The 25,209-nt window shown below is 35.3% G+C and overlaps 1 protein-coding gene across 3 annotated transcripts in view; it reads left to right on the top strand.

Annotated features, from left to right (window-relative positions):
- EPHA3 (EPH receptor A3) overlaps positions 1-25,209 on the top strand; it is a 347,739-nt gene that overhangs the window by 264,929 nt on the left and 57,601 nt on the right. For 2 of the 3 annotated variants that reach the window (XM_036242607.1, XM_036242608.1), the window contains exons 6-10: positions 5,346-5,470; positions 8,483-8,645; positions 15,549-15,651; positions 16,351-16,418; positions 21,465-21,590. In XM_036242607.1, the coding sequence (XP_036098500.1) occupies positions 5,346-5,470; positions 8,483-8,645; positions 15,549-15,651; positions 16,351-16,418; positions 21,465-21,590 (585 nt within the window). The remainder of the gene's footprint in view (positions 1-5,345; positions 5,471-8,482; positions 8,646-15,548; positions 15,652-16,350; positions 16,419-21,464; positions 21,591-25,209) is intronic. The other variant, XM_036242610.1, reaches the window with a different exon arrangement.

Genomic DNA, 25,209 nt, shown 5'->3' with positions numbered 1-25,209 from the left:
AATTGGAAAGAAGGGAGGCTTCAAGAGTCATTTGCATTATAAAACAATCAATCATCAAAATGTGTAGGAAGTTGAAGTTCTGGAAAGACTGAGATGAAGAGCACAGAATACAATGCAAGGGTTTGAACCAAGGCAAGGCTGGAAAACTAGAAAGAAAATTCATCAGCTTTCCGATGATGGAGCTGATTGACATGCATGATTGTTGGTGGGGGAGAATATAAAAAGAAGCCCAATTCTGAAATTCAAACTGGGTACACTGTAAACATTGTGAGTGTTGGGACCCAAACAGGAGATTCTGGAGGAGGATGGGTTGGCGAAATCACAGGAGGGGTGTTGAGGTGGAGAACATTAAGCTATGAATGATTTTGCCAATTCAAATCCAACAGTGTTTCTGAGTTTAAAAGAAATATTTACTTCTGAAAAAAACTGAGAAGGAAATGTTTTTAAGAGGGCATTGTAATGAATGGTACAAAAAATAAAAAATACAGAAATAATGCTTTTAAAGACATGTCTGATTCAAAGGAAAAGTCTTTCAACCATTTATTGCATGATATTTTCCCATGGAGATAATTTTTAAAAGCTTTGGCTCACTTAGGAAAGAAATACCCATTTTGTTATTAGTTTAACTTGTCCTATCACTAAACCACAGAGATACCTCAGAGGTTCTTTAGAAATTCCCAAATTTATAAAAAGAAAGTACCAGTAAAAACAAATGAACCAAACCAGATCCTTTAGGAGTTGAATTTTGAAGTTTTGATTTCCTGAGTCTAAGAATGGGCCATATTTTAGTTGCTGAATAATGGTAAATGTAGCTTTAAAACACCATAGATAAAATAATGAATCCCGCCCTGGCCGGTTTGGCTCAGCGGTTAGAGCATCGGCCTGCGGTCCGGAGAGACCCGGGTTCGGTTCCCACTAAGGGCACGTACTTCGGTTGCAGTTTGTCCCCGGCCCTGGTTGGTCGTGCGGGTGGCAACCACTCGATGTGTCCCTTCACGTCGATGTTTCTCTCTCTCTCTCCCTTCCTCTCTCTCCCTCCCACTCTATCTGTACAAAATATGGAAAAATATCTTCGGGTGAGGATAAAAAAAAAAAAAAGAGAGAGAAAAAAAAAAAATAATGAATCCCTTCCATCTCCGTCAGTGGGTTTGACATGCACAAGACTGAGTGTGGTTTTGCACAGGCCCCATCGCTAACCTGATCCCTTTGCACAGAAACATTTTTTAGCTTATCTTTTGGCTTCCTATTGTAATTTGTTTTTTTGGTGTTTTTTTTTTTTCTATTCTTTCATTAGATGCAATCAGTGTCTCCGGTTACACTGAATGAGAGAAAATTTTGCCCCTCCTCTATAAATAAATGACTGAGTTCTATTATTAAGTACTGAGGGTTATACTTCTCTGAATCTCTGCCTTTTGGATCAGTCATTGCATGATTCTGATTCATGAGCTTGGCGCTACAGGGCCTGGAACTAGAGAAGGAAAACATTTGGTGAATAATTCAACCCTTGGTCCTGGAAAGTTATGTCCCTAGAACAGAAATTGAAACACATTTTGATACAGTTTTTGTGAACACATATTTCTAGATAACATAGGGTGAAAATATCTGTCTAGTCCAATGTCACAATCAAAATAACATTTTAAAGAAGAATTAACTGAAAGAAGCATGAACTTGTCCAGTGTGACATGACAAGTTCAGAATTATTTTAATACTGGGATACTCAGAACTTGTCGGCAGGTCAGGGAAGCTTCATGGAGGACGATTAAAAGTGCGACCCATGCACCTCCTCACCTTTCACCACTTCCCGCCTAACCTTCACTGTTTCTCTTGTATTCACATTCTTTTAAGAAATTTTTCAGTTAAAATACAATACATTTAACTTTACCTAGTGTATTATGTTTCCCTTTCTGTGTTTTCCAAAACACAGATATCTGATTGTACCCAGAATAACAAAAGCTAAGAATCAAATATTTGTTTCTTATTAAATACCAATCAATACAACAGCACCGTATATTATACACCAACACATTATTTTAAAGAGGACATTAGCCATTAACTTACTAAAAATAATTACCTTACTGTTTTAATTTTTCTGGTTACGAGTTTCTTCTCTCTCTTTTTCTTTCTGCAAAAGTGAGCATTTATTTAACTTGATAAATGGCTGGGCCACTTTCATAGCAGCCTATTGTGTCGTCAACTTCTTCTCAGTAAAAGAATCGTTTGTATCATGTCAGGCATATAAAAGAGGCACCAGATTTAAACTCTTAATCCTGGGATATAGGGTGTTCACCAGTAGTTGCAATTTTAGTTTATCCACCAGCTTTTTTCCAGGGAAACTCTGTTCCGCCTCCTCTTATATACATTTTCACAATAGTTCTGAGCATTTCTCTAGTCTTAAGGTAGATTTGTTTTTCATTCCCTCTGTTACCCGCCATTCACCCCAATCACAAATTTAAAAAAAACAAGAAATGAGGATAAAATAAACCACAATTTTTTTATAATATACCTGTAATACCATCTTCTTTTAGACAGAAAGAAATCTCTATAGATTTTGAAAATTTGCACATTGAAAAAATCACTTTTTGATACCTGAAAAATAACTAAAAAAAAACAACAACAAAACAACAGAATCCATATCACTGTTTTTCACTATTATTATAAATTGTATTAAGCATATGAGGAAGTATGGATAAATTATACTTCAAGACATGAATGAAAAAGTGTTCTAGAACACTTTTCAGAGCACATGGATACAGTGGAGTGCCCATAAAATGTGTCTCTTTGTGCAGTGTTTTATTATGTCTTAAAAATATTTATTAGGAAAGGGAGAAACAATTTCTGTTAATTATTTATTAATATTAAAATATTGATGAACATTGCCCAAATGTACCGGATTCCAGCTGGTGCACTGGGGCCAAACTGCTGAAATATGGCCAACGCGAGGGGCGTATATTAAAAGTGCAGAACAAATGACTTAAGAGGGGCCTAAAACCAGCAATCAGAAAGGGTTCATTTAACTTGGAGATGACACAAGCTTTGAGCAATTGCCTCTACTTAAGTAAGTGTGGAATTACAAAAGCCTATTTATTATAGTTCTACAGGGTTCTGCAGCTTGCTCAAAGACCTTTGAAGAATTTCAACAGTTATAAAAGCCTTGCTCAGTGCAGAAGCAGTAAAATTTGGGCAGATCCCCAAAACAGCCTGCAAAGCTTTCATGAACAAGTTAATACAATCCTCCTCACAATTGTTCTTTGAAATTAATTACTTTCTCTTTTTCTTTAAGGAGAGATGCTATACCTGGTAATTTTCAAAGCTTCATTGAAAATGGATTTAACTGTTAGGAAAAATAAACCATATTCAAGGTGATATGGAATGAATGTAGGGTCTCCATGGGTTTACCAGGAAAGTTTTACAACACCCAGCTTCTTTGAAATGCTCTGTAAGCATACCTTAGTTATTCCACAATGGATTTACTTCAGCAGGAAATTTTATGATATTTTGCCATTTTTGTATAAAAAGGAAAATTTGGTTCCAAGGGCACTGGAACAAAAATATTCCTACTAGCAATTAGGTAATGAATTGAATTTTTTTAATTATGAGGGTAAATAAAAATAAAATAATTCTCAATAATTAACAAATCTGTTTTTTGTAACTCAGTGATACATGTATAATTAACGAATATATTTATAAAATTGCAACTAAATATAACCCAAATAAATTATCCTTTGCTTAGAATTTATTTCAGAGTTGCACAACAGTGTGGGGTGAGGGATGGGGGTGTTGTGAGGCTATTTGGGGTATAACACAATAATATTGAACAAAGGAAAAGCAAGCATGATGGAAAATAATGTTTTATGAAAGGATGTTAATTGCTAATGGGAGAAAAAGAAAATAAAAAGATGAATTTACTTTTCCATTAGAAAAGCGAGAACTACATTTTTCTTTGGCAAAAGGTTAGGTAATCATTCCCAGGTCAATCAATCAAAGTAATGGTGCTTTAATTATAAAAGATTTTATAAGCAATAGAAATAGAAGGATGGGAAATTTATTGCACTAGATTCTTCATTTAGGTTTACATTTCCCAAGAAAGTGTCACAGAATTAGAACTTGGAAACTAATTCCAAATGAGAAATAAAAATTAAAGGCATTTATAAACAGGAACAATTTAAATGCGAGCTTGTGTATACAAAAGTTAGTATGTGATAATCACAGAAACATCCAATCAACAAATCTGCTGGCTGTAGTGAGAAATACAAACACACAGGGTTTTAATAGTCCTTGATTTGAGAAAGATCAATAAGAAAATTTGTCCTTTAACAATGAAAACAATTCAATGGTTAATATACCTAAGAATTTTTTTCATATTTGTAATTTATATTGCTACATTCCATTAAAGTAGATTGCCACTGAACTCCAAGTGAGATATTTAAGTTGGCCAGTTTACCAAGATTAAGATTTGAAACCAGAAGGGCGTTGATGGATAGTATGCATTTTTCTTTTTAATGGAAGGATTTGAAGTAGGATATCACTTAAAATATATTTAATCTTCCGTTAGAAATGAAGGTGACCCTATGATATCTGATCCAAGCAGGTGGTTTTTTATTCATATTATGTACTTTTGATAATGCATAGCAATACAAGTAAGTTTGAGTCACCACCCAATAAGAAACTTAAAAATATAGCTTGAGTTGTGTTACAAACAGCAGTCATTTCCTTGATAATTCTTATTAAATATTTTTAAAGAAATAAAAAATGTAAAAACTGAAGATTGTTACATTTTTCTGATACATATTTTTGTTCATGAGAGATTTTTGTCAGAAGTTGGTATGTCCTAAATCCTATTTTATAGCATACTAAACATTATTATTACCTATAGATACCATGGGCCTCCTTGTGCATAATGGATTCCAGTCCTCTTACAGAGTTGCATATGAAAATGTTATCAATAAGCTGAAGAATCTGGTATTAATAACTTTGCAACATTACAACAAATAGGTAGTCCTGATGTTTTGTTCTTATTTTAATATATCAAGTATATTTCATTGCTTACATTAGAGTAGCAGATTGAAAACATCTGCTCACTTGCCACTATTCCACCAGCAGCTGAAAATCTCAGCTCATTTTCCATAGGCCTGTATGTACCAGGGCTATAATCCAGCTGCTGAGGCTTGATAGGGGGCCAGATTAATACTCAAGAGCCTTTGAAATGGAAATAGTGCTCTCTTGCCAAAGATTCGAACAATGATAGACTCCATTTGTTGTTCCCTTCCCTCTCTGCTCTTCTTTACCACCTTCACAACCTGATTAATTTGCCCCCTCCTATGGACCCCTCCATCCTCTTTTTACAGCTCCATCACCTGTCATGACAATTAAGAAGGATCGGACATCCGGAAACAGCATCTCTTTATCCTGGCAAGAACCTGAACACCCTAATGGGATCATATTGGACTACGAAGTCAAATACTATGAAAAGGTGGGGAGACAATGTGATAGGTTGGGTTGTGAAGGAACAGAGGTTAGCTACTCATGGCTGCACTCTTGCAATGGAACAAATGACATCGCTAAGAAGTGGTAGTGCTTTGTTTAAATCTGTGGACATGTGATACTTTTGATTTATAGGTAAAGAGGGGGTTGAAATTATTGTGTAGAATATCCCCCATTCTGTATCAATGAGCCACAGCATAGAGGTCACTACCAAACTTAAGACATCTAGTTATGGTATTAGAAATGACATTTATGTCCTTCTACACCAAGACCTGTGCTCTACCAACTATTTCATAGCGATTCCTTAACCCATTGATGCATTATTTCTTAGTTTTTTGCCGTAAAGCCTCATTACTTGACTTGCACATTCACATAAATTTTTTTCAGTACAGATAGGAATATTGAACTAACAACAAGGCCCCTGTATTATTACTGAAATGAAGAAGAAAAACTTTCTTGACTGCACAAGGAAGTTTGGAAGATGGGCAGTGGGTGTGTAAGTCTGCCTCACATCATAAAATTGTGGTTCAGTAATAAAATTATGAAAAATAGGTACATGGTTATTTATAAGTAGAATTTAGGCTGTGATGCTTCATCACTAAATAGTACTTATTTCTCTCCGGTTATAAATCATGGGGAAGTTTGAAAGAAGATGTATTCAAACCATTTCAGAGCTGGGTGGTTTTGTAACGACTAATATGAACACAACATATTTGTGTAGCTGATGCAGTTTACAAAGTATTTTAAAGTGAATTAAAAATAAATTGTGCATTATATGGTAGTTTATATTTATAGAACACATCTGCATACATTATTTAATTTGGAGCTATCCGATAATCCTGTGAAAGTAGGCAAATAGGCTTTTTTACAGATAAGAAAACTGGGAGTCAGTAAAGTTATTTTGGATTTCTCACACCCTCACTACTAATAAACATTAGGTCTGTGTTTTGAGTCCTGACAGCCATGACTCCTCATTAGTATGTTTTCCCTGTATTACCTCCCTCCCTCTACATGACAGAGGGTCATTAGAGACATGAGAATTATTGGTATGATCCACTGCACAAAAGGCATAATGTATGAACATTTCTTTGCAAAAGTAGGTATTTTCTGGGTGGCTTTTTTGGGGGGGGTTTCTTTTTAAAACTTTAATAAAGTATGACTACATATTATAAAATTATCTTAAGTGTACAATTCAGTGTTTTTAAAATTTATTTTTATTTTTGAAAGTATTACAGATATCCCCGCCCCATTTTTTCCCACTGACCCCTCCACCATGCTCCTGCTCACCCTCTGCCTTTACCACACTGTCTATATTCATGGGTTATAGGTATTTTCTTTATTGAAGTTAACATATCTCACAGGTATGATGCCAATGTTTTCTTACCCCCTCCCGCTTCCCTGCCACCACAGCAAAGGTGTGTCTCTTTTTATTAAAAAGAAGTGAAGCCTAATAAACTTCATGTTCCAAATCATAGTATAAATAAGTTATTTCCCAGCTTTCGGTGATCCTGTATGGTACTGTCAAATACTCATCTGATCATGATGTTCTGTTTTTGAAAATGTGACAAGATATCCTGTGAAAACACAAGAATCCATGTTATAGATGATGCAACAAAATAAAAAGAAAATCACTGATGTGCCTCAGTTTGGATGGAATAGCAGAAGCACAAAACAACCGCCCTTCAGATCCGTGGGGCTATGTAAAAAATATAGTGAACATAAAAGAACATTTGTGTCTTTTGCATATAAAAAATATTTGGAACTTATTTTATACTCTGTCAACAAAGCACAATATGCAAGTTTATTTTAAGGCAATATTAACCAGTGCAGGAAAAAAATGGCTAAATCCATTTACTAGTCCCTCAGTGCTTAAAATTTGATACATACATGTAATGTTATTTAATATATATAAGTATTTATATCATACATACATAAATTTAAAAATTATTTCCCAATATATATGTATGATGCTGAGAAATATTGTAATGTTTCACTTGATTTTAAGCTCTACACGGGCTAACACAATATTTTTTTTAATAAATGAAAAATTTTTTCTATAAAATAAATATATTTGACTCTCTTTATTATTAAGTACACTAACTCCAAGTCTGTCTAATACATAACCAGCATCGTTAACTATAAAGGATATATAACCTGCAACCTTATTTCTGCAATTGTCTGTCTAGTGCTGGATGAGAATATGCACTGTTCCGTCTTACCCATTCCAGGCCCCAGCCCACATACAGGGACAGTTCCCACTGCTCAGAAACAAGCTATCCACAAAGCGCTCAGAACATATTAATATATGTTAGAGAAAAACATGATTCTGTGTAAATCTAATTTTTGTAAACAAGGCTTGACACAAAAAAACTTTACTATTAATGTGCAGTGTGGATCTGATATGTATAATGTGAATCTCCTAGGGGAGATTCTTTTGGGAAAATATTTCTAGACTTTGATCTGGGGATTTTTGTTTCTATTAAACCACTGTGACTTCAAAACAATGCAAATACAATGCCACTCAGTTGATGTTGAAAAAGTTATTAATGTAGAGCTATATAGAGAACTTTGATCTTTTTAAGTTTAATATTTCACAATTGATATAATATTTCCTGTCTGGGAATCAGTAAGGCATTTCTATTAGGTTTAATTCAAAGGGGTATTTTCCTCTTTGTAAATTTATTCTTTTAATTAGGTTGAAAATTTTAGCTTTCGTTTTGAAGAGAACAGACTTTTGCTCAGAGAATTCTTAATTGGCGAGAATAGAAACTAACTCTCCAACTTTATGTGCAGGACACAAACTATTGTATCCAAATTAGTAGACTCTGTAAACATTTTTATCTTTAAAAATGCCTTCAGAGAATGAAAAGATTGTCATGTCTCTTTTATTTGTCTGTGCTCTATATTACATTTTACAGTAATTGGTTTTGAGTGGTTCACCTTTTTACCACTTGATACATTCTAAAGATTTGATTTTAACATGATTTTTCTTACCTCAAAGCAGGAGCAAGAAACCAGTTATACCATCCTGAGGGCAAGAGGCACAAATGTTACCATCAGTAGCCTCAAGCCTGACACTACGTATGTGTTCCAAATCCGAGCCCGAACAGCAGCTGGATATGGGACCAACAGTCGCAAGTTTGAGTTCGAAACGAGTCCAGACTGTATGTATTATTTCAATGTAGTGTAATAGGGGTTGGGGGCAGGGATGTTGCAAAGGTGTCTGATAAGTCATCCTTACTCTCTTTAAATTTTAACTCAGTGTAATACATTGAAAGTATATTGCTTGGAACATTTAACAATTTGCACGGCCTTGGGTCTGGGCATTTGTGTTTGTTTGGATACACATTTGTGGTTTTACTTGCTCTTTTACAAATCACACACATTATAAAGCCTGGAATGCTTCTGGTTTTCTATTAGTCATAAATTGCTTTCAGGAACATTAAGTAGTATGTTTACATACTTCCAGTACCCGTTAAGGCTGATGCTCCAGGTTCATTCAATGATTAAATTAATTACCAAAACCTTTCTGATCCATGAAGATCTTAATATTGTATCACTTGAAGATTAAAGATTTTCTAAAATTTCATTTATTACCTTATTTGCATTCATAAACTTTTTGGATAGTCCTATCTATTTGACCCCAAATTTGGCTAAAATTGACAATTATCCCAATAATATGTTTCTTTGAATGCATTTGCTTCATATTAGAAGAACTCTCTGCTAAAATATAAATTTAAAAGGATAAATTCATGACCATGGTATCAATATAAAATGAACACGTTAAAATTTTATTTGACTTAATTAATGAGACTAATAAAATGTTAAAATTGGTTCAAAGGAAAATTTAGAGAATATTTGTGTGTGTGTAAGGAATCAGGAATACTTAATTTTTTCTTTTTTTTTAATTTTCTTCTTCATTGATATATTAGAGAGACAGAGGAAGGGAGAGGGAGAGAGAGATGAAAACATTGATGAGAGGGAACATTGACCAGCTGCCTCCTACATGCCCCCCACTGGGGATCAGGCCCACAATCTGAGCATGCATCCCAACCGGAATCAATCTGGCGACCTCTTAGTGCATGGGTCAACACTCAACCACTGAGCCACACCGACCTGAAGGAAATACTTAAATTTAATGATAGATCCCAAACTGGCTAATATCCTATAAGAAAATAAATGTAATGATTGGGTTTATCTTGTCCATAGCACACATCAATTACATCTCTATTGAATAAGTGTCACTGATCCGGCCAGTGTGGCTTAGTGGTTGAGTGCCAGTCTATGGACCAAGAAGTCACTGATTCAATTCCTGGTCAGGGTACATGCCCAGGTTAAGGGCTTGATCCCCAATAAGGGGAGTACAAGAGTCAGCCAATAAATCTCTCATCAATGTTTCTACCTTTCTCTTCCTCTCCCTTCCTCTCTCTCTCTAAAAAAAAATCAATAAAACATATTTAAAAAAAAATTAGTGTCACTGTAACTGTAATGGAATAGACATCACAATAAATTATCTTCAAATTAAATCACAGCTGTAAAATAGTCTAGAAATAATCAAAGATGAACACCCTTTACAAACAGCTTATCCAGGGAGGGTTTGATAATTCCCAGCCCTCCCCTGAAAGGAAGCCCAGTAATCTCTTTTGACTGTTTTAATTTGTCATGTTTCCCTGGCTCCTATATTTTCTATTATATAATTATTTCGTTTATGATATAAAATCACACTGTTATTGCTATGGTAAAAATTTTATGCCCAAATTTTATACCTGGTAGAAGTATTCAGGTCTAACAAAGAATTATAAACACTGAATTAAGGTGATAGAGTCAATATTTTATGGCACAGTTTTTGTCAGACAATTAGAAATGCCGCTTACAATATATAGCAAGCTGCACCGTATGCAAAGTATTGAAATTCTGGTGTTCTTAGAAGTCATTGGCTCATGGCTGAAACCTGACCATTCTATTTGGAGGAGAGGTGCCATCCTGAAATACACAAATCTATAAGGCAAGCCCTCACCTAATCTTCTGCTGATGGAATGAGCACAGAGAAACCTCCCTCTGAGAACACTTGAAACAAAATGCTGTAAAATACCATGGAAGTCACATGAACAATGTTTAAAACAAATTAAATATTTTAGATAACAAAATACAATTGCAATTTAGCGTAAGTCTACATCTTTTTATAACTTTTAGCTGGTACAAAGATAGTTTCTTGCTTTGAAATGATTATAGATAGCTTTTTATCAAACTTTTATATGGTTATTAGCATTAACAACAACAAAAGCTGTATGTAATTTACCGAGAATGATCCCAAATCACAGAAATAGAAAAAGCAAATGTTTACTGTATCCTGTGGCATAAATTAGGCATATTTAAGGCAGGAATGGCAGATCACCATTAGATAAACCATTCTTATGTTGATGTATTATTTTGGAATATCAATCAATCTCCTATGTTCTTAATTTGCACTAACCCTATCTGATAAGTAAATTTCTCAAAAGGACAACAATTCCAAACTCCTAACGTAATTACAGATTCACCCCAGATATTTCTGTGGTGTGTTATACATGAACGACTAATGAGGCTTCAGTGTCTGACGCTTAAGGAATATTTCATTTAAAAACTGCAGATTCTTAGGATTTTTGCCAAATAAGTTTTATGTGTAGTACTTGACATTGATTGAAAGAGAGCAGATAAAAAGGAAAGAAAAAGAAAAATACAAACATTTTAATATTTCCCTATCAGTTATAAAAAAAAGTTGAGTCATACAGCTTGATTTTTAAATCTACTCTTATGGCTTCACCATAGAATTCTTCCAGACTTCAAATATAAATGAGGAAAAAGGTGCCCATTGTTTAAAGAGGATAAAATCAATTCTCACTCTATTTTAAAAAATAAAAATGATATACAGTTGACCTTTGACTAGCTTGGGGGATAGGGGTGCTGACCACCTGTGCAGTCAAAAATCCCCATATAATTTAAATCAGTCCTCTGCATAGGCAGATTCGTAACCACAAATCAAAAATATGTATTCATAAAATACTCTAAGGATTTAGACCTCTTATTTTATATATATTGATTTTTAATAGATATAAAAAGACTCGTGTTTAGATTTCTTTAACAGTTTGCTCTTTGCTCTGGTTTTTATTTTTTTAAATTGAATGAAAAGTTCTCATTCATAACACAAATATTTCTTAGAGCTGGAATTCAGATAACATTTTCTGAACTTGATTTAGAGTAAAGATACAAAGACACTGTGAAGCCTATATTCTCCTAAGTTTTAAAATGTCTCACTTTCTATATCAGTGCTTTACATGCATTATCACCCTCCTTTAATGGATGAGAAACAGACATGGAGAGGTTAGGTAAGCTTCCCAACACAAGTGATAGGTAATGGGTCTGGTCCTAGAACCCACATATTTACGTGACAGTATGCTATGGCATTTTAATAAACAGTTTATATAAACCTGTTCTGCAGCCTATTCAGATACTATCCTTTCTTTATATATATGACCTGTGACAGAGGATGTATATATTTTATTTCTGAGGGTGCATGGCTAACAAGTGGGGTCAATGAGCCTACAATCTCCAGATTGTGAACTACTACTGGTTCAGTGCAGCTGTTTTTCACACTAAGCAAAAAGATGTTAAACAAGACACAGAAAACATAGAATGTATAAGAGTCAACAGACTTTCCTAGAGTAAAGGCAACGTCTACCAAAGCCAGAAGTACCAACAATATGGCATGTTTGTCTAGAAACCCTCAGTGGGCAGAAGCTGTATTCTCAATAGGGTTTTCATGGTGATTGAATTAATTATTATTTGTTAAGTGCTTACAATATGTGTTGGTATAGTAGATGGTGTGTGTGTGTGTTGTGTTTAAATAATAGTGCATCATTTGAACTTCCAAGGAATTTCAAGAGCAAAAATATGTGGAATAAAGCTAAGTTTTGGAATTGGAAGATTTTATGGTTATTACTATTCAAGAAGATTAGCCCTGGGGACGAGTTAATTAGCACTCTTGAATGGTTCCCACCTCCTTGTGTTTGTTTTTAATAAGTGGGTATGCAGCAACTTTAATCTTTGGACCCTGTTACTAGGGAGCATTAAGGCAGCCTGACCAAGGTAGAATGAAATCATTATACAGAGAACTCGGTATACCAAAATTAGACACTCATGTAATTTTGTAAAACATAGTGTACTTTGGCCAGTTTTTCACTGGGGAAATGAAATACTAAAAACGTAACATTTATTAAACACTTTCTGTGTGCTTGACACTGTTTAAGCATTTTACTTTATTAAATCATTTCATCTTCACAACATCACATATGTACAATCCCAGGCACTGGGTTCAGAAAAGGGAGCCCCCAGCCAGTCAGCTCCAGGGAGAGACATCGACACTGTGCAGCTTGAAAGAGGGCAAGCAGTTTGCTTGTGGGAAACATATTTAACTTGAATTTCTAAGACATGTGATATGAATTTTTAACAGTATTCCACATAAAATTATTAAAATACTAAATTACAGACATTTAATCAATATTATTCATTCAAATGTTTGCTCATCTGAGTAACAAACAATGACCTGACTTTGTATGTGCTGTTACATAGTCTCTGGGACGCGCAGATATTTAGAGCTAGGGGAAATGGTAGGTAGAGAAATTCTAGTTTAATCCTGTCTTTGACAGAAAAACAGAGACTTGTTTCTTCTATCATGTTTCCCCTATCAGTTTTGCTGATCTATTTTAAAAACTGGCTAAAATGTACCAAAGAATTCAGAACTTGCTGCTCTTTATGTTATGACAGTATACAAAATGAAAAGCATGAGACAGAATCATTATCCTTTCATGGAGCATTAGATAATCACTAGGTAAGTAATTTTGCAAACTAGTCACAGATCTATAGCGAATGGGTAGGGATGTATCACTTCAAGTTTTTAGGCAGCAGACATGAAGATCTATTATGAGAGTTTTTCACGGGGAAATACAGATAATGGGTAAGGCATGGAGCAGAAGGGGGCAAGCAGCGCCTCAGACGGAGATTCCCTCAGCCCTCTGAAGAAAGGAGGGAACCAGAAGGGAGGCGGAGCCCCAGACAGCAACGCGTGCCAAGGGTCTCGCCAATTGGATGGCGAGCTCCAGAGTGAAGCGTCCTCAGTGGGCAGACAGGGCTGGCTCCTGTCCCCTTGCCATGTGTAGTCAGTGAGGAAGCTGAGGCTGCGGGGGATCCTGAGGGGCAGCAGCTGGAGGCCATCTGCCCACTGAGGCCTGGCAGCAGAGAGATCCAAGCAGGCACTCCCATGACTGCCACAGTGGTGTAAACAATAGTTCGCTGGTAAGAAAGAATAAAGTGCGGCAACAGTTTATATTTCGAGTGTGCATGCCATTCTGCAGACTAGCAGCTCTTTTTTCAAATGCTTGGAAAAGTTCTAACAGGCTACTGGCCATGTTTCATTTTTTGCATCATTTAATTAGTTCTAAAACTGCATTATTTTAGAGAAACCTTCCAAATATAGATTTTCATCAGGTTGAGGATGTGATATTGGCTTGCTTCTTGGACAGGCGATGGCATTCAAATAACCAAACTTACTCTTTCCTCTAAACTCGTTTTTTATACATTATCCATTCGCTTGTTCCATCAGCAGTTACTACAAAAGAAATAAAGGTTAAAACATGAGCAAATAAAAGGGTTGTTCCAGGAACTGCATGTATTTTTAAAAGTCTAGAGATAGGACATATATGGAGTTTGTTAGCAGATGAAGCTGGGATTGAGGCAGGACAGATTTTAAGGCGCTTTACACCTTCTGCTACAGAATTTGCATTTGATCCTGAAAATGGAAAGCCCTGAGAAAATTTATGCATGAGAATGACATGATCAAATTCATGGTGTAGAAAGAATTTTGTGGTTGCCAGGTAAAGGGAAAGGCATGCAAATAGAGACAATTTAGGAATTTCTCATTGTAATCCAGAAGAGAAAGACATAAACTAAGATCGTTTATAGGGCTTAGTGATTAATCAGAAATGGAATGATCAGGAGAGGGAGTAGACAAGGTGACTTCATGTTTATGGTCCACAGCTTGGCTACCACAACGTTGTATCCAATGGAAGCTCATAAAAAGGCACTGTCTTGGTCCCCACTCCAGACCCACTGAATCAGAAACTGCTTCTTCCAAAAGATACTCAAATGGTTTGTATGAACATTAAAGCTAGAGAAGCATTGGCCTTAGTCAAGGATCAGTATGCCTGTGGATGGCTGGAGAGTAAACATGTTAGGCTTTGTGTATGTGTACTCTCTGTTATTCCTACTCTACTTGGCTACTTAATATAGTGTAAAAGCAGCCATAGACAATACACAAATGAATGAATGTATCCAAAACAATTTTGTTTATGACCACCAAAATGTAAATTTTATAAAATTCTCATGTCGCAAAATCTTCTTGTTTTGACTTTTTACAACCTTTAAAAAATAGAAAAACCATCCTAACTCCTGAGCTTTACCTAAACTCACGGCAGGCCAGATTTTGCTCCTGGGTGGTTTTGGACAGCACTCTGAGTGAGCGAGCGATGGGCCATCTACAAAGGTGGGGAAGACAAGGAGAGGAACAATTCATTGGTGGTGTATGTTGAGGCCCATAGAACAGGTGTTTACCACCTTTTAAATATAGACTTTGGAGACTAAACCAACTTATTTACAAAGCTTTTGTAGTTTCATTCCGGAAAGCCGTACTGTTCTCTGTGCTCACTCCCGGCTTATGCTCTGAGTTTCTTGCCTCTGAGCAGAGAGGAAGCAGTGCAGCACGTTCACGCGGGGGCACTCAAGTAATACTTGATCAATACCATTGAAACAGAATAGTTAATCTTATTAATTAGAAATTTCTCACAAAATTATAGGAAATGTCTATTTTTTTATGCTCACTGAAGTACTACTTGTACATAATTTCAGATAGTAGCCATATTTCAGGTGAAAGCAGAATAAATATGATTTAGTTTATCAGATTTTCCATGTAGATGTAGTTATGATGTGTTAACTCCTGGTCTTTTCCATTTTTTTTTTTCTCTTCAACCTCACAGCTTTCTCCATCTCCGGTGAAAATAGCCAAGTGGTAATGATTGCCATTTCAGCGGCAGTAGCAATCATTCTCCTCACAGTCGTCACCTACGTTTTGATTGGAAGGTGAGTTCACAGTCTGTTTTATGACTTACTTTTATTATTGCTTTTCTTGCTCCCCCCAATTGCTGCTAAAATCTGAAGTGTGGTCAGTAATGTGTGTTAACAGATCAGAATGCCTCCATTCGTGTTCTAGGACTTTCTCTCCCTCTCTTCTGTTTCTTCAACTTTAGTTTTAATTTTTTTTCCATTAACTTCCCACCCCATTATCTAATACACACCACTTCTCTCTCTCTCTCTCTTTTTTTTTTTTTTTACCTTATTCCTAGTTTTTACTTTTTCCCCAATTATCCCTTCACTCTCCAAATACACCTCAGGTTTCCCTGACGCATTCTCACCCAGAACACGGAACACCGCACAGCCCTAATCACTAACAATGGAGACTTTGCCCTTCATTCATTCTAACAGCAGTCGTTAGAGAAAATACTATAAACACCTTCTAAGGCCATTATAAAAAAACTGAAGGGGTCTGCGCGGTGGGGAAGCAGCTCCACATATCTCCTCATTAGGCTGCTTTCCAGGGTCCCCAGAGAAAGAGGCTTTTTGTAGAGGATTTAGAAAATATGAAGTCATTAAACTTTCACTAAAACATGTAATCGTTTAAGAAAAATGCTTTATATTTTGTGCTTTGCACATTCTGAGTGTAGATAATTGTTTTAAGTATATGTATGTTTTCTGTGTTCTCTTTCCTTAATTCACCTCTAGGTTCTGTGGCTATAACAAGTCAAAACATGGTGCAGGCGACAAAAGACTTCATTTTGGGAATGGACATTGTAAGTTTCTGAACCTTTTTGGTGTTTTGGTTTTACAATATTTGTTTGAGCAGTTGTTCATTAATAATTAGGTAACTTCTCCTGACAACGCGTAGTCAAAAGTAGTTTTATGGAAAAAACATGAGCAAATTAAACTTACGTTAAACAGAGAAGGAAACTCATGACTCTGCATCGGGCAATTTTTGATCGGCCACATTTAAGCACACTTAGGCCAACGCGGAAGGTAACTGTGGTTTATATTCAGATAATGCACGTGACGGGAGTCGGCTCTGCGGAGCTGACCGGCAAAGCCTCTCTTCAATTTCCTTATTGCTAGTCCGTTGCTTAAATCTAAATAGGATCCCTTTTTCCTTCCTAACTGCTAGGTAAATATAAACAACCTCTGTTTCTGTAAAATGCCTTACTCCATTTTGTCAGCCAAGAAGGAGAGCGCCTTTAGAATAAACTGTTTATGATGGAGTTATATGATTGACATCCAATCGGTAGGACAGCCAGCATTCTCCACCCCCCCACCCCCCCATATTTTATTAGCAACCAGTTCAGTCTTTTTAAAAAGTGTTTTTGAAGAGAAATATTTTTTTAGGAAACAAAGTGTTTATGTCTAATAAAAAAGCTCATTCTTATTTTATTCTGGTGAAACGAAGCATCACAGGGGCTTTATTTTCCAGGCCATGGCTCAGTTTCATGGGGCAAGGACTAATCAGTGATAACAGCGTGTCCTCATGGAAATTAGTATGGAGACAACACTCATGCTTCTGTGTCCCAAATAATCTGGATATAGCTAGTGTAGTCTTGTAAACATGACTTTCTTTGGCATTCATTATTGCCTTCTAAAGTTATTTTCAACTCAGCATGATACTTTGCTATCAGTCATTGACTTTACATCTAAAAATGTTGCTTCAGTTGTAACTCAAGTAAAAACTTGATTACTGTGGCTAACATGAAAGAGGCATACAGTAGCCTGAAAAAAAAATGTTTTGCAAAATGTGTATTGGTGTGACATTGACAGAGTACCAGAGTTTGGGGAGAGCTTTGTTTGTTTTGTCCACCTCATTGCTGTCATTATAGAACAAGTCACAAAAAAAGCCAAAATACTCCCTTTCTAATATCAACATTTTATAATTTCAGATTAGTTAGGTTAAAAATTCAAAAGTTCTAAAAGTAAACAAATTATAGGACACTTGTCTAGTTTTTTCCTCATGGTCTCACAAAACACTAAAAATTGCCAAGCGTAAATTACTCAGAGCAGTTACATTCCTCCGGATTAAGTTGCTTTTAATTTCAGTTGGACAGTCAATGTAAATATTGTTTTTAGAACAAAACCATATTGATTTGATCCTTTATATGAGAATTATAAATCTCATGAATTTGGAGCATTGATAAATTTCTGGGTGCCAATTGTAGGTACCTGTATCACTGTGATCTGTTTTAAATGTTGGTTTTCATGGTAAAGTTTGTTGAAACTTCAATTTTCTTCAATTCACAATGTCCTTGTGATAGACAAACAAAAAAGAAATGCATTTTATCCTAGCTGCAAGGGCAGAAAGTAACGTACATGCATGTCATAAACTTTCTGCGTCTTAATGCTACAGCTGGTTTATTTCAGACCATTTATTTGGTATTACTTGAAAAAGCTCTAGTTATGAACTGTTCCCTCCAGCCTTGTTACAAATCCCATAATATAGCTTCAAAAGGAAAGAAATGTGTTTCACCTCCTAAGATCCTGTCCCATTGCCCTCTCTGGCTGGGTCTTTCTACTTTTTTGCTATCCTTGGGGCAACTCATGCTGGTAAAATGGAAATGTAAATTATTGTGTTTGCACAGAACGAGCTGTAAAGTAGTGCAGCTTAACACGTGTGCATGTGTTTATTGTCTGGTTTTCTTGACACAGCCCAGTTACTCTGTATGTTGCCCTTAATTATTGGTGTGAGGGGATTATGTGCCTTGCATCCTGACTCACCTGACTCCTGGAATCTCGGGTCAGCAGTTAAAAATCAGTGAAAAAGCCATTTTGGGGGAGGGGGGGCAGAGTGTGTGTGTTTATATTTGTACTGTTTCCTCAAATGTTATGTGGATAGAAAAGCTATTTACTTAATTTTAATCATTCACAATGAATTTGCTTGGTTATATTTGAGAATGATTATTTAATTGTCAAATTATTTAGTAACATCTCTCTCTAGGGCGGACAGGTATTGAAGGGTCAATCTAAAGCACAATTTCAAGACTTTTTAAAGCCAGTGCTTATTAAAATATTTGAGATACTGTTTGTGATAACTCATTTCATAATCTTCTTTGTAAATTCTGGTGTTAGTAAATCTCTCACAAGTTGATTTTCTTAAGTTCAGCCAGGTAAGACATGTGTAACTGTTTACCAGAAAAATTTTTATTTTGACCTTATTTTTAAAGTTTCTTTTTTCCTTGAAAAAAGAAAAAAGCTAGATTTTTCTTCTTATGTTACGATTTCCTTATCTTACTCTTACTAGAAAAACAAAACAAAACTGGTTGGTCACAAATCATAGCCTCCATTTGATGAGTCTTATTAAAAGGTAACCAAATTGACTTAACAAAAAATTCTGACAAGGGTGCATTTCCTAACATCTTTTAGTATGTGTACACTTACCTCTACTGTTTTCCTTGCTCCAAAGCTTTTCTTTGGCAGTTTGGAAGTAGAATAGGTTTCCTTAATCTGTTTGCTTGTTTTAAGGGTAGAGTGTTTTAGTACTGATAATGCCAGAAGTAGTTTTAGTGTAGTAATCAATTAGAGTAAGACCACTGTGCGGAAGAGGGACTCTGCCCTCTATTTTTACAGGAAGCAATCATGTTTATAATGGCATCTAATCTGTGAGCTCAAAAGAAATGGGCACTTCTGAGCCCAAGTTCTGTATCCAGGAAACCTCAGTGATAATAACTGGGAATAAACATTCTTACATAAAAATACTAATGGTGACATTTGGGGGCACTAACTACATAACAGGCACTCACACCAGGCACCTGAGGAGCCCGTTTTCAAGAGCTTTCTTTTCTATGATGTCTAGCTAATTCTTTTTGCTGAGCTATTCAAAATAGAAAAAATTCGAAAGCTATTGCACACAGTTTGCCCAAAGCAAGGGCAAAGGAGTTACTGTTTCCCCATTTGGGTAGTATTGACTCCCTAAGCTATCGATGTCCTCCCAGATGACTTAGTCTGCCCCCACACGGAGAGGAGCTCCTCTTGTACATTGTCAGTGTCAACACTGGGCAAAGTAAGAGCAGTCAGCCTTTCTTCCCCTAACTCTCCATTTGCTGCCTCACTCTCCCATTTCTGTTTTGCTGTCTCATAATCATGTGAAGAAGTAGTGAGGAAAATAGAGTTTTACCTCCCATCTCTCCTGGCTCTATTTTAAAAAATGATTTGTATATCTATAATTCTTTACTCAAAACCTCAATGGAAGCTTTGCAGAAGCATAAACTATTATGTGGTATAAGCATGGCATTTAGGAAGTTGTACTGTTGGTCCAAAAGCTGATCCTTTTGTAGCCAAGCTCTGTATTCCTGGACTCACTGGTCTAACAATTGCTGTCATGACAATTTTCTACCTCTCCCTACCGAATACACACTGACGCAAAGAAATCTTTGATTATCCCAGAGGGTCAGTTGCAGTTTTGCCAAAAAGATTCTTTCACTACAAAGCGATATTAGAAAATATAAAGTCTTCTTCTATTTGTTATTTTAGGATAAAATAATCATTCAGTATTCTAGTGTGATCAGTAAAAAAAAATATCATCATTAAGTAATCATGCCCTTTGCTAAAACAGTGTAACCAATTTTTTTTAATCAATGTTACCAAAATTAAAAGGAAAACCATTAATGTCAGTACATTTACTATGGTAGTTAAATTACAGTTTCTTTTAATGTTAGAGCATGTTTATGTACTTTAATCGATCTTATGCTCACTTTTTTAAAATTTAGTTTTCTTTCAAAGAAAGTTAGTTTATTGGACATTCCAAATTGTTTCTAACATTAGTTATTTTACCAAATGATAGAAATCTAATTAATATTAAATCAAATTCAAAAGGACTCTCCTGTATCTTTTTTTATTAATTAATTAATTTATTTATTTTTGTTACAGATGTTTCTCCTTTTTCCCTCCTTGACACCCTCCTCCCCATCCGTCCCCGCCCCTTCCTTTCCTGTGTCTTTTGTCATTGCTATTTTGATTACAGAATATCATGAAAATTTTCATGTTTAGAATAATTAGATAGATGATTTATAAAGGAGTTTATATTCAATAAGCTATAATATGATTTATGGTGCTCCTTAGCACCATTAAATGGATAGATAATATTTATATTGCCTTTAATTATGTTGATTAGCTACACGATAAAATTTCAGTTCATTGATACTATATTACTATACATCTGTGATACCCATATTATATGTACATAAACTCACAGCTTAACATAGACCTATAATTGTCATGGGGGATTTTGATTATGAATATATTTTAATAAAATCAGAAAAGTATCAGACAGAAGATATGCCATTTTATATCTTTCAATTAATTTATCTATAAATACAGCACTCATCCTACCTTATGAAAATATTTTACAAACTTTTATTTATTTATCATCAGATGTGACATTGTAATAGATACTTGGTTACTATTTGTAGAATCATTAAGGTGCAGTAGGGTGACGGCATTCGCTCACTAATGCCATAACATTAGTAATGTTATTACTAATAACATTACTGGGCCTACATAGTTCTGAACCATTTATTTCTCCTCAAGATCCCCCTTCTTGGAGGTCCATTTTCCTTCCAGTGTTTTTGCAGAGAAAGCTCACTGTGGTTCCTCTTTATTTTTTATTATGGAGAACTTCATTTTTAAGGTGGTCAACACTTAGTCCAACCTCTGTCTGCTGATTTCTGTGATATCTCAGAATAAACTAAAGGTTGGTGCATTTTATCATAATGGGGATTATTTTTAACCAATAATGTTATAAAATTTGTTCAACAAAGGTTTTTGAATCCAGCTACAATAATATTTTTTATCCTTCCCTTAAACAGTAAAACTTCCAGGTCTCAGAACTTATGTCGACCCACACACATACGAAGACCCTACTCAAGCAGTTCATGAGTTTGCTAAGGAATTGGACGCCACCAACATATCCATTGACAAAGTTGTTGGAGCAGGTAACCGCCACACCAAATCTCTACTAGAATATTCGTTACAAGTTTACAACTAAGAATAAGAATTCTCCCTGATGCCCTGGCTGGGTGGCTGAGTTGGTTGGAACTGTCTCTTACTCCAAAATGGTTGTGGGTTTAATTCCTGGTCAGGGCACATATTTAGGTTTTGAGTTCAATCCATTGATCTCTCTCTCTCTCTCTCTCTCTCCCTCTCTCCCCTCCTCAGGTGAGGATTAAAAAAAAAAAAGAATTATCCCTGAAATTGCTCAGGTTCTCAGGCCTAATTACAGGGTGGGGCAAAACTAGGTTTACAGCTGCAAGTACCTGAAACAGAGTTTATTTATGTATTATTATTTATTAATTATTGTATTGTTCTCCATACAATCAACTTTAAACCTACGTTTGCCACACCTGTATATTGCTATGTAAAAAGGACATTTTCTGATTTAATTATCAAAGGCAAGCAACAAAAAAAATGGAGTAGTTAATAGAATGCAATGATTTCAAAGGTGCCAGACCTACAAACTCGCAGACCATGGCCAGCTTTTTATTTATTGAATTTCAAGGCAGCAGCGGCAGCAGCTCTGTCTTCCCAGGGCTACGCCGATCATGTGTCACAAAGACCATTTTGCTAAATAGGGATAACAGGATAAAAGTGGCTTTTACTCTAAATAAGCTCACTAAGTGAATTTTGAATTTGTAGAAAAAAAAGGTAATTTTAGAATACTCTCTGGAATTTAAAAAATAGACAACACAAAATAAAATCAGAAATGAAACATTTTAAAAGCACACATTTCCTGACGGCTATTTTGAGTAGTAGTTTAAATAATGCGAAGGCTCTGTTTTAGTGCTTGCCTGTACCTTTAAGTAATATTAATTTATTTGTGTTGAAACTTGTTTTCATATAGAAATCTCTTTGTTCTAATCAGTGATTTGCTATACCATAAATTCATAAATAAATACCTACAGAGCGATTATTAATAGCTGTTGCCTATTTTCAATAAAAATTATAGAAATTTATAAAATAACTATTTTGCACACTGAGACATAATGTATGGACATCCAGAGTCTATGCAATGTGCATATGAATAAAACTACTACTCCAAAATTAAAATAAACAATATTGTGCAATAACAGTTTCACACCATCATCTCAGTCTTCAATGTTGGTCTAAAAACAAACACAAACTAATTATGTTGATGTGGGAAATAGAATGAAAGACTGAAAAAATTAGCTCATTGAATTAAGCCCAATATATCAGAGCACACTTTCTGTAAGTACTCGATTTATGACTGATGCTTCTTTATACAAGTGTGCATATACTGTTCTATGTTTATTTTCTTATACACTGAAGCAGCATTTAGAACTCAAGCAGGACAATTGGAGTAATTCATATTATTTAAATAAAATAATTTACTGAATTTTCTTTTCTAGAGGGAGACCTGACTTGGGGTGGTGAACACACATACAATATACAGATGATGTATTATAGAATTGTAAGAAAAAATAATCATCTACTTTTCTCAGTGTTGTATTGTCCTAAAAGTCACATATGTAGGCAATATTAAAATGTTCTGCTAGTGATTCACAAAAGCAAACTAAAGTGACTTCTCTTTTTCACTCTAAGAATAAATACATTCACCGTGCATCTATGTTAACCCAGCTAAGAGTTCTATACCAAATCCTCTTTCATCTGCGCAGTTCCGCTTTGTGCACTGCTCCGTGGGGCAGAGGGTTCTGGTCATGTGTCTATGTTGCCCACGAGGGTGCAGTGTTCTCCATCATGGAAGCAGAAGTAGCACACACAACAATGAGTGTTCACCTGGAGAAGAAGAAAGACGCACTTATGCTCCGCCAAGGTCCAGAAGGCCAGACAGACACAGTAGGATGTTGAAATTTGAGACCCTCCTCATAATTAAAAACTTACATATGCAGATGTTACTCACAAGGCCAGAGATCTAGTACACAGTGTGTGCAACAAAGTTCACTCATTAAAAATGGTATCTGATCAACGAGATCAAGGGAAAGCCTATTTGCACTAAATCACTTAATAATCCCTGATTAAAGATTAAGACAGATCCTCTTTTTTTCTTTTACTCTTCAAACATATTTGTAAAAAATTAGGCATATGCCCTATTTTCAGGGTTTTGCAGCCAATAGTCTCAGTTGCCACATTAAGGGCAATAAAACAATACCTATTTTGTTTGAAAATAGGTATATCTTCAAGGTCGGCTGTGCTTGTCCTAGAAGATTTCAGTATAATATACACACTCAATTCCAGTCAGTCTTGATTAACTATTAAAGAGTTTGACATTATCAAGAAAAATTATAAAATCAAGATTTTGGAACATTTCTCATAAAATTTTAAATATGTACAAAAAGAGATGAAATTGGGCAAGAGTGTAATGAACCTGCATGTGCCCATTTCCGCAACCACGACAGAATCCACACATGGCTGCTTTCTTCTATCTGTATGCTTACCCATTTCTTACATCCTTTCAAACTTTAAAAAATAATGGTGTACATAAAAAAAATTAATACATGTGCTAAATTGCCAGGGCAGAGGGTCATTCTACTTAAACACAAGTAATTTTTATCCTCTATTCTAAGTGAAATGAGTGTAAGAAATTTTACTAAGACATTGAGCAATTTTGCATTGTACTTCTTAAATCAGAATATAGCATTCTAATGTTCATAAACCACACTTTATGTCCAAAGACAAACACTGCCACACTTATTGAATTTAAAAAATCAAGTAGTATCTTTCCAAGTCACCCTCCTGCACTGTGCTTTTACATAGAAATAACAGAATCTAAATTTTCTTTCTTAGAGGTGCAAAGTTGATTGAATAAGGCCATGTACAACCTGGCTCAATGGAAAAAATCAGACATTGCATTTTCCCAGTCTTTGTCAATTTTTTAACTGATTTTAAATTCTTTTAAAGAGAATTAAATTAATATTTAGCATTTTTCTGTCCAGTATAATATATTGGTGATCATTTCTAGTATTTATCTGATGAAATCACATTTCTAAATTTTGTAGTTTTTATAAATAAGCATTAATGAAACACTATTTTCTGAATTTTGAAGGTGGATATATATGTACATATGTCCAGCTGTCTCAATGAGAACAAAGAAAAGAACTCTACTTGGCCCAATTGAAATTCAAACACTTCCCTTTGATCTCCCTAGTGAAGTATTTCACAAAATACTCTCCTTCACAAATACTTGGCCAATATGACATTAACCTTGCTATCTCCCTGATCATCACAACTGTCTGTTTTTACATTAAAACAGTATTTGACATTTTAAAAAGCACTTTTATACTTATTGTTCAATTTGATCTAACTCTTGAAAGGGAAATCAGTAATGTATTCTTTTTTTTTTTTTTTTTTTATCCTTACCCAAGGACATTTTTCCTTTTTTTTTTTTTTCTTTGTTCAGGTAGAGTGGAAGGGAGAGAGAGGTACAGAGAGAGAGAGAGAGAAACATCGATGTGAAGGGACACATCGAGTGGCTGCCACCCACATGACCAACCAGGGCCGGGGACAAACTGCAACCGAGGTACATGCCCTTAGCGGGAACCGAACCCGGGTCTCTCTGTACCGCAGGCCGACGCTCCA

The sequence above is a fragment of the Molossus molossus genome, unplaced genomic scaffold (assembly GCF_014108415.1).
Source record: "Molossus molossus isolate mMolMol1 unplaced genomic scaffold, mMolMol1.p scaffold_m16_p_5, whole genome shotgun sequence".
In the NCBI taxonomy this organism is placed as follows: Eukaryota; Metazoa; Chordata; class Mammalia; order Chiroptera; family Molossidae; genus Molossus; species Molossus molossus.
Note: the sequence above shows the minus strand (reverse complement) of the source record. Positions and strands in the feature narration are given on the sequence as shown.